Genomic DNA, 11,136 nt, shown 5'->3' with positions numbered 1-11,136 from the left:
AATCTCTTATATTCATTCACAGGCACAACTGTTGAAAGTTTAAATGTGAGTTCATTATGCAAGATGCTATGCTATTGTGTGACTCTAAGTGTTGCTTCAATCTGAATAATGTTTTGCTTTTTATCATCACATGTATTGTTTCGGTAATCTGTTCATGTTGGTAGATGGAGTAAGATAGCACTACATATAAATATCTCGAAGTTTGTGCAATTTTAGCATATGCAGTAAAATTTATGTCCCATCTCTTAAGTTATATGCATGTATCTCACTTTGCTTGTATGTCTAGATTTTCTTTAAATGTGTTACCTAGATTATTTTTTTATCAATAATAGGCTTATCATTGTAATTATTTTTTAGTGAGAATACATAAAAAGTACATAGTATATAAAGTGTAATAACTCAACAAATATTTTCTAAGGGGATTATTCATTCTCTTCAACAATGAGAAGAATTTATTTTTCTCCCCCTCTTAATCACTTTTAGTTCATCAAACTATCAACATCACAGCTTGAACAGTTTAGGGCATGAGATTTTTTTCATGGTGCGGTGAGCGTGGAGAGCAACCAAGTTGTGAATCAAATTATTTAAAAAAAAAAGTTGTGAATTGAGATCCAATCCAATTTTGCCATTTTCTTTCTATTCCTAATTTTTCTTTCGATATTTTCTTTCCCCCATTCTTACCTCTTCTTTCAAACTCATCCAATAGAGTTTGATGAGAGGCTATTTCGCAAGATTCTTTCTTGGTGAAAATAGTTGTTCCGATCAACGAGTTGGAAGGAAGAAGATCTGAATCCTTATTATTCTGTGATTCATTGATTTCTCAAAATGGTGAACATGGTAAATAGATCCTCCCATTGTAGAGGTCATGGAGCTACATTGGCTTGCTCTCATTGTAACAAACAAAGCCACATAGAAGATGTATGCTATAAGAAGCATGGGCACTCCTCCCATTTCTATCAACAGCAGCAACATAACACCACTATCAATCACATGATCACTGAAGGGTATGATGATATACTCAGTGACAAACAATCTCAGCTCAATTGTTTCCAAGAGAACACAGGAATATCAAGATCTGGGTTCACTCCAGAGCAAAGATTTGCCTTGTTAGAGTTGATCAAAGACAAAAGTGTGCAGCAACAACCTCATAATGCAAATCAAATTTTGACTAATTCCATTCAGGCTTTCACTCCAGGTAAAACCATTGCATTACATTTTAATGCGAGAATTATGAGTATTATCACTCCAAAATTTGCACTATGAGTCATTGATTCTGGTGCAACAGATCATGTGACTTTTGACTTAAAAGATTTTGCAAGTTTTTAAAATATTGCTCCAATCAATGTGATATTGTCAAATGGGACCAAAACTGTTAGTACCATCATTGGCATAATCACATTCTCTAAAAATTTTTTTCTCAAAAATGTTTTATACATTCCTTCTTTTGATTTTAAATTGATCTCTGTGTCAAAGTTAACCTCAAACTTACATTGTCAACTGTTAATCAATGATAAGTGTTGTGAGATACAAGATCGATCCACATCAAAGATAATTGGCATTGCTAAGTGTATAGAAGGGTTATATACAATGAGTAGAGAACCAGAATTCTCTCACTTTCTCCCTCTTCCAACAAAGCAAGCTTCATTGGCGGCAACTACGACTACTACTCATTCCACCACACCTTCACACAGTGAGCACAACATTTGGCATCTTAGATTAGGACACATACCCATGCATAAATTAATTTTTCTGAAGAAGTATTATCCTTTTATAGATTGTATTGCTTCAAAACTTCCTTGTGATTCATGTCATTTTGCAAAACAAAAGAAATGATCTTTTAATCTTAGTACAACTGAAATAAAAGATTGTTTTGATTTAGTTCATATGGATATCTGGGGTCCTATTTCTGTCCATTCCAATGAAGGACATAGGTATTTTTTGACTGTGGTGGATGGCAAGAGCAGATTCACTTGGATTTTTTTTATGAAAACCAAATCTAAAACATCACAATTGGTTATTAATTTTGTGAATTTTGTCAGAGTAAAATTTGAAAAACAAGTTAAGTGTATAAGGACTAACAATGGGCCAAAGTTCACTCTAAAATCCTTTTTTGCATCAACTGGAAAATACCAGCATATTTTAGGTGTTGCTAGAGCACTGCTATTTCAATCAGGAATTCCATATTGTTTTTGGCAATACGCAGTTGCTCACGCCATTCACCTAATTAATAGGCTGCCCAGCGCTAACCTGGATAATGCTAGTCCTTACAAGCTTTTGTATGGTAACTTACCTGACCTTTCATATTTAAGAGTATTTAGTTCTCTTGCATATGCCTCCACATTAACAAATTCAAGAACAAAATTAGACCCAAGAGCCAGAAAAATAGCTTTTTTCGGTTTTAAATTAGGAACAAAGGGTTTTCGACTTATTGATTTAAAATCAAAGGAAATTTTCATATCTAGAAATGTAACTTTTTATGAAACTCATTTTCCATTTTTACATTCCACTAGCACTGACATTCCTGTGGTACCTACTCATACTCCACAATGCATTGATCTTTTTCAATATGATACACCATCCACACATCATTTGCAATCACCTACATATACCACACTCACAGATTCAAATGAACATTTCTCAAGCTCAATGCACTCACCAATTTCCTCACACACCATTGCACCAATTACCACACCACACACTAACAATGCACCTGCATCACAACACTCTGACATCACACATGATTGCATTACTAAAAAATCTGAAAGAGTCAAGAAACCGCCTGCTTATTTGAAGGATTATCATTATATGACAACCCACACAGCTCACTCTAGCAACTTTGCCAACTCTAACTCTTTATATCCTATCTCACAACACTTGTCATATGATAAACTAACCCCAAAATATAAGTCACTTTCTCTAGCCATCACCTCAAATCAAGAACCTAGCACTTATGAGGAAGCGGCTGCACATGAATGTTGGAGAAAGGCAATACAAGATGAATTGACAGCTCTAGATCAGAATAGAACTTGGTGTCTCACTGAACTCCCAAAAGACAAGAAGGCTGTGGGTTGCAAATGGGTTTTTCGGGTAAAATTCAATCCCAATGGCACCATAGAGAGGCACAAAGCGAGGCTAGTTGCAAAAGGATTCACTCAAGTGCAAGGAGTCGATTATGGTGACACCTTTAGTCCAGTTGTCAAAATGACTACCCTACGAGTAATGTTTTTTTTTTTTAAAAGATAAAGCTCGACACATATGTGGAGCAAGAGTTACAGAATAAAACATAACTGTCGTACAACTCCTATGTCATCTCCGACATTGCCATCAACAACATGAGTTATTCACAACACCAATCTCTAGCAAATGAGAATGATTGATCCACGCAGTCTCTAACCCCTGTTGCCTTGTTGTTAAAAATGACATCATTTCTACGTAACCATATAGTCCATATCACTGAAAAGAAACCAACTATCCAATGCCTGCGAATCTCTTTTCTCATTGGGACAGCTCTCCAACTCTCAAACTGCTGTTTCACCGTACCAGGCATGATCCACTCTTGTCCAAACGCCGATATCCAAGCACACCACACCTGCCAAGAGTATTCACAGGTAATAAACAGATGTTGTATATTTTCAGCATCTTTCTTACATAGCATACACATGGTTTGATTCTGCTGTAGGACACCCAGTCTATTTAGCCGATCCTTTGTATTTACTCGGCCTACCAAAACAAACCATGAGAACAATTCCACTCGTGGCGGGACTAGTCCTTTCCAAATGTCTTTTGTGTATCTGTAACTCAATAGCTCCTCATCCATAGTCTCTTCCTGCAAAACCTGCACAAATGAGTTAGTTGAATAAACGCCTTCCTTGTGAAATTTCCACACCACTCTATCTTGCTTATCTGCTATCAATCTAACAGATTGCAGGACAAGTAGCAACTGGTCTAGTACATTTGTCTCCCATTGTCTGAGCTCTCTTCTCCATTGGAAGTGCCACACCCACTCTATCCCATCCCAAAACCCACAATCCCCAATAACTGATCTTTTTTGGTTTGAAATCAAGAAGAGTCTCGGAAAGTTCTCTTTCAGCTTTCCCACTTGGAGCCATTTATCTTCCCAAAATCTGGTTGCCCTACCATCTCCTACTTCCATAACAAGCCCATCAATCATCTTCTGACTGACATGCTGCTCCTTTATTTGCAGTTGACATATGTCTCTCCATGGTCCTCTCCTCTTTGGTAATACCTGAGTGGACATCAAGTGATTTGGGTTCAAGCTATTGCATGAGCAAACTATCCTCTTCCATAGGGGACAATCCTCCTTAGAGAACCGCCACCACCATTTAAACAATAATGCTGTATTTCGCACCACCGCATCACCCACCCCCAATCCTCCTAGCTTCTTTGGTGCCTGAATCATCTCCCATTTCACTAGTGCCATACCAGGTCGGCCATCATCCTTTCCCCAAAAGAATTTTCTCTGTAAGGATATATTTCTCCGTGCAACCGCATTTGGCATCTTGTACAAACTCAGGTAATAAATAGGCAGACTGTTGATAACTGACTTGATGAGTACCAATTTTCCAGCCTTGCTAAGAACCTTTGCTTTCCACAATCTGAGTTTCTCTTCCACCTTATCAATCACCGGCTTCCAAGTTTTTACCAACCTTGGATTCGCACCTAGACTAATACCAAGGTACCGCACCGGCAATACTGTCTCCTGACAACCTAGAATCTGACACATCCAGCTTACCCATTCTTGGCTGCAATTGACTGGTATCAAGCTTGACTTCTTAAAGTTGATGCTCAATCCATACATCAATTCAAAACACCTCAGAAGCCTCTTATAGTTCCTGACAGTTTCCTCCTCTGGCGGACAAAATAAAATAGTGTCATCAGTAAATTGTAGGTGTGATAGCTCTATTTTATCCCTCCCTACCAGCAGAGGTAATATCTGACCGTTCCTAACCGCCTCCCCAATCATCCTGTTCAGCACGTCCACCACCAGTACAAACAAACACGGCGATAAAGGATCTCCTTGGCGTAGCCCCCTCTCCATTTTGAATGGTTTCGAAGGTGATCCATTAATCAGAATAGATACAGATGCTGATGTAACACACTCCCTCACCCACGCCCTCCATGTTCTCCCGAAGCCCATCTTCTCAAGCACTGTGTCAACAAAGGACCATTTTACTCTGTCATATGCTTTTTGGAAGTCCAGTTTAATAATCGCTGATGCCTTCTTCTTCAGTTTTAGCCATTGCATAGTTTCACATGCTATTAAGGCTCCATCATGTATCTTTCTCCCCTTTACAAAAGCACTCTGGGATTTCCCAACTAAGCCTGGCATTATACCCCTCATTCTTCTTGACAATATTTTAGAAATAACTTTGTAGACACACCCAACCATGCTAATAGGTCTCAGGTCTTTTATCTCCTTAGCCCCAACAAATTTCGGGGCCAACGCTACCCACGTGACATTAGCGCCTACTGGTAAACTTGCATTCTCAAAGAAATTCATTACGGCCGCAGTGAACTCCATGCCAATCTCATCCCAACACTTCTTTATGAAATTCATATTATAGCCGTCACTCCCCAGAGCCTTATAAGAGTCACAGTCCCATATTGCTGCCTTCACTTCCTCTACTGATGGAAGGACCTCCAGAGCTTCCGCTTCCTCCCGCTCCAGTCGGTTAACCAGTCCATCCCTAAACGTCACCTTTGGGGACGCTTCCTGGTGGTATAGGCGCTTATAAAAGTCTCGGATGGCAATCTTGATTCTAGCTTGATTCCTCACTAGCCTTCCATTGATCACCAAAGCCTCAATCCGGTTATTTCTTCTCCTCGCCGAAGCAATATTATGGAAGTACCTTGTGTTCCTATCCATCTCCGCCGCATATCTAGATCTTGACATCTGCTTCCAATGCACATCCTGCCTTATATACCACTTCTCGCAGCACCTTACTAACGCCAATCTTCTTGCCTCTATTGTACCATCATACCTTCCACTACTAACCATATCATCCACCTTGCGTATTTCTTCCTCAAACCTCTTTATCCGCTCACCCATATCCCCAAAATACTTCTTATGCCATAAGCGTAGTGGTTCTGATAGTGCTTTCATCTTCTCCAGGAATTGTACGTCTCCTAATCCCCTCCATTCCTCCTTCACCATTCTCAAGAATCCTTCATGTGTGAACCACGAGTCCAAGCTACGGAACGGTCTTGGACCATCATACCTCCTAGTGTCTTCCATTATCAATGGGCAGTGATCCGAGAAACATCTAGATCCACTTCTTAGACGCATCTCCGGGTACTTATCAAGCCAACCTAAAGAAACCAAGCTCCTGTCAATACGGCTGCACGACTGTCCCCTAAACCATGTATATTTACAATCATTAAGTTCCAAGTCAACCAACTCCATATCATTTATCCATGTTCTAAAATCTTCCGCAGACGCTGGTAAAGTAGTAGCTCCTTTCCTTTCCTCCTCTATCAGAATTTCATTAAAGTCCCCCAAAAAACAGACCGGCACCTGACACAATCCTGCAATGAAACTCAACTCTTCCCACATTGAGATTTTCTCAGCTCTCTCATGTGGTCCATACACCAAACAGATAGCACAATGAAACTTATCTTTAATCACAACACCTTCTATACATAACCATCTATCCCCTTTATAACAATTATACATTTTAAAGGCCAGTTCATTCCATATTAGCAACAGTCCTCCAGAAGACCCAATCGAACCTACAAACTCCCAACACGCTCTATCACTTCCCCAGATACGAGCAACATCAAATTTAGTCATAACCTCCTTCTTTGTTTCTATCAGACCCAACATTTCTAGCCTAAATTTATTTTTAAAATTCTTTAGCATACCAACTTTTGCAACACCTCCCAATCCCCTTATATTCCAAGAACTAAAAATCATTTTACCAAGGTATTACACACCTGTTTACGCATTTTTGGCCGGCTTCTTCGAGCTTTTTCTTTTTGCTTGGCCTGTCTTCGTTTCAACGCCATAGCTTCGTTCTGCTCCTGCAAGATTGCCATGATATCCTCTTCATCGCTACACTGAGCTCCTGACTCTACAGCTAATTTCTAGGCCTCTTTGTTTTCTGCCATCTCTTCTTCCCAAGTCAATCTGTGCTCTTCACTGTCTAATTTTCCCACTTCTGATCCTGAATCTGCCTCCTTCTCATCTTGTCCCTCTCGTCCTCTACCCTTACTTCGAACAATAGCATCTACCATGAGTTCCCCCTCCGCCAGTCTCACCCCTTCATCAATACCTTGTTCCCTGTTTCCTGTAGTCCGCGTCCTTGGATCATCTTCGGGTGCTACGTTCAAGGCCATCTGCTTCCCCTGCACTCGACTGTCACTGGTGGCATAGGCAGCCTCCTTGGCATTGGTCCTCTCTTCTTCAGCTCGCCTGCGCTCCTTCCCCTGTGCCTCGGTCTCCTGTTCGCCTCTCAGGATTCGGCCGCCATCTTCTCCAAATCCCGATTCACCCGCTGCGCCATCCATGGATCCATGAGCCTTGCTTGACGCCTCTTGTATCCTCCCGTGTTCGGACGACCTTGCGGCCCCCTCCCTCTCCTCCGACGCGATCTGGTGGCTAGCACCGCCTCTGCTCCGCGTTCCAGCTCTGCTCTTTTCCCAGGCTGGAGGCGCCTTGCTCGCCCTAGGCAGAGTCATGGAGTCGTCTGCAATTCGGGCAGGCATTGAATCCGGGTCAGGCCCAGCCCGGTTGGAGCACCCACCCGCTGTTTGGCCTGTCTCCATCAGCCCATCATCTTGGATCTTCTTAATTTTATTGGGCCTATTTTGTTTCAGCCCATTTTCCTTTCTTATGTCTTCATAATTATGACACTCATATCCCTCATAATAATTGGAAACTGTTTCTTCCGAGTCATTGCTTTCATGAGATCCCTTAGAATCCGCTAGCCCATTTAATTCCACACTATTACCGTTTTCAGGTGATTGATTTGAATTTTTGTGAAGCCATTCATTGAAAATGAGACTTGAATTTACCAAAATGTCCCTCCTCTGTTCATCGTTTCTGTGGTCAACCCTTGTCTGCACCACCGCCAGATCCCCTCCAACCACCATTGGTTCACGCTATTTCTCTTCTTCATTTATCATGTGCCATCTGTTTGCCTCCTCTTCTCTTTTTCGAAAGCACTTTTTCCGATACACCTCTCCACCCACTTCTCGCACAAGGACATCGAATCCACTTGTCCCTATTGTAACATGGACCCATTCGTTGATCATACCAAAGTTGCATGTATCTATGAGAACTCTACCCGCACTGAACGAATTACCCGATTCTGTCAGTTTATCACATTCCACTACTTCTCCCCATTGCTCTCCTATTTTGTGAAAAGTGTTCCTCGACCAAGCATGTATTGGGACACCATAACATTCTATCCATACTCTTCTCGACTCGCTTTTCTCAGTCTCATCTCATCTCCATACCATATAAAACAGTTTTAATAATTCGTTCATTCGAAATGTGTACGCTTCTTCAGCACTAAGCACTGAATCAAACGTTATCATCGCTTTATATGCCCCCAACTCCCTTACCTGTGTCACTCCTGGCCAGTCTCTATGGATCTTCTGCTGTAGTGAGTTAAAATCGATCGCCGTCTTTGTGCCGCCTACAATACTTCTCTGTAGCCAAACGACATTCTCACTAGCTATCGGCACTTCTATCTTCTTTGTCCATCCATTACTACTTTGACCTTTTTCGGGTTTATCTGGTATCCTCCTCACCACTTTTTTATCAGTCGCTCCCACCCTATGTGTCGTTGCCTTGTAGCCTCCAGTCTCATGTCTGGTGATCACTTTCATTCGTTTATCCATTGTATTTTGCATCGTATGTTAGCATTAGCAGCGGCAAAGAAATGGCATTTGAAACAGCTGGACGTCAACACTGCCTTCCTTCATGGAGATTTAGACAAGGAAGTTTATATGAAGATACCACCCGGTTTGACTGTGTCACAACCAGGTTTGGTTTGTAAATTGCAAAAGTCTCTATATGGGCTTAAGCAAGCAAGCAGGCAATGGAACATTAAGCTCACTCAGACTCTTGTGGATGCTGGTTATAAGAAGTTTTTTGATGATCATTCACTCTTCATCAAGAAACAATCTGCAAGCTTCACTGCCATTCTAGTATATGTTGATGACTTGGTTTTAACCGGGAATGACATTGGCGAAATCAATTCCATCAAGCAAAATTTGGATGACAAATTCAAAATAAAGGATCTTGGTGATCTCAAATACTTCTTGGGAATGGAAGTAGCACGCTCTACATCTGGAATTCACATTTATCAGCGGAAGTACACCATGGACCTTCTCAAGGATTTTGGTTATCTAGATTGCAAGCCTCTCTCTACCCCATTTGATTATAGTCAGAAACTCTCAAAGGAATCAGGTACCATTTTAACAGATAACACTGTTTACAGACAGCTCATCGGCCGACTCCTTTACTTCACAAACATTAGACCCGATATCTCTTATGCTGTGAGACGTTTGAGCCAATTTTTGGACTGTGCAACCACCTCTCACCTACAGGCTACTTTTCGCGTACTCCGATATTTAAAAGGCCGACCTACAACTGGTCTCTTCTTCTTCTCTACTTCTAATCTGCATCTCACTGGATTTGCCGACGCTGACTGGGCTACCTGTGCCGATACTCGTCGCTCCGTTTCCGGTTATTGCTTCATGCTTGGGAACTCTCTCATTAGCTGGAAGAGTAAGAAGCAAACCACAGTTGCCAAGTCCTCTGCAGAAGCTGAATATAGGTCTCTTGCTGTTGTCACTTGTGAAGCTAGTTGGTTATCTTTCTTAATGGATTTCATTGGTTTGCCGCTTCAAAAGTCTATCACTCTATTCTGTGACAACCAGTCAGCCATTCACATTGCCAATAATCCCATTTTTCATGAAAGAATAAAACACATTGAAGTGGACTGCCACCTTGTTCGTGAAAAGCATTTGTCTGGTCTCATTCATTTTATGCCAGTTCGTTCCAAAGATTAACTTGCTGATTTTCTTACCAAAGCTCTGCCACCGGGTCCTTTTCTTACTAATGTTTCCAAGTTAGGATTGTTAGATTTACACAATTCTAGCTTGCGGGAGGGTGTTACCTAGATTATTTCTTTATTAATAATAGGCTTATCATTGTAATTATTTTTTAATGAGAGTATATAAAAAGTACATAGTATATAAAGTGTAATAACTCAACAAATATTTTCTAAGAGGATTATTCATTCTCTTCAACAATGAGAAGAACTTATTTTTCTCCCCCTCTTAATCTCTTTTAGTTCATCAAACTATCAACATCACAGCTTGAACAGCTTAGGACATGAGATTTTATTCAGAATGTTTTGTGTAATAAAAAATTATGTTAACACTACATTTACTTTCCTATCTTGACCCTTGAATGGTCAAAGCGTGCTGTATTTTTGTTCCCTTTTGTAGATTGTCTTGATTAATTTTGATGGTATGATGTTTCCCTTTCATTTTATTATGCTCATCGGACAAAGTTTTAGTGTGGTGCATTTATGTGGGGTCCCCCCTCCCTAAATGATGATTTTCCTTTTGATATTGTGCTCTTGTTTGGCCAGCAATGACTTCATTTTTCCTCCGTGTTCTTGTTCAGGATAAGACACATATGTGCCATATCAACCAGTTTATAGTGACCAGCAAGTAAAGTAGTCATAATTTCTTAATCATTTTGTTCTTTTCCTCTCATAATATTGTTATTGGGATAGCATGTCAGCCTATGGGATTATATGAAGAAAATATGTCTATTATATTTAAATTTACATTTACAGGTATATTAGTATTCACTACGATGTTAATCCATTTTAACCTGCTTTACATGTTTGCATTTATATTTCTTTCTAAATATAGATTTGACGTCTCAAAGTTGGAGCCATTGGTAGCCAAGGTTAACCTATTGATTGTGTTTTCAGTGAGAATGTTCCTTTGTCTTTGGTATAATGCTTCTCCTACGTCCACAAACTAATATGATGCCTATGGGTGTTGCAGTCTCATTCTCCAGATAACCGTGCTTTAGCTAGAGAGTGCAAAGACATCAAAATTGACAGAATATACATAAGATCTTGCACG

At 40.4% G+C, this 11,136-nt stretch overlaps 1 protein-coding gene across 1 annotated transcript; it reads left to right on the top strand.

Moving 5' to 3' along the window:
- LOC107610414 (uncharacterized mitochondrial protein AtMg00810-like) lies at positions 8,881-10,041 on the top strand. Its single transcript, XM_016312468.1, has one exon. The coding sequence runs from the start codon at positions 8,881-8,883 to the stop codon at positions 10,039-10,041; it is 1,161 nt and encodes a 386-aa protein (XP_016167954.1).

Source organism: Arachis ipaensis, chromosome B08, assembly GCF_000816755.2.
Source record: "Arachis ipaensis cultivar K30076 chromosome B08, Araip1.1, whole genome shotgun sequence".
NCBI lineage: Eukaryota > Viridiplantae > Streptophyta > Magnoliopsida > Fabales > Fabaceae > Arachis > Arachis ipaensis.
This window is presented reverse-complemented; position numbering and strand designations above follow the sequence as displayed.

Bases quoted from the DNA above. Each gene is read 5' to 3' on its own strand.
- LOC107610414 (XM_016312468.1), top strand. From the start codon at position 8,881: ATGTTAGCATTAGCAGCGGCAAAGAAATGGCATTTGAAACAGCTGGAC.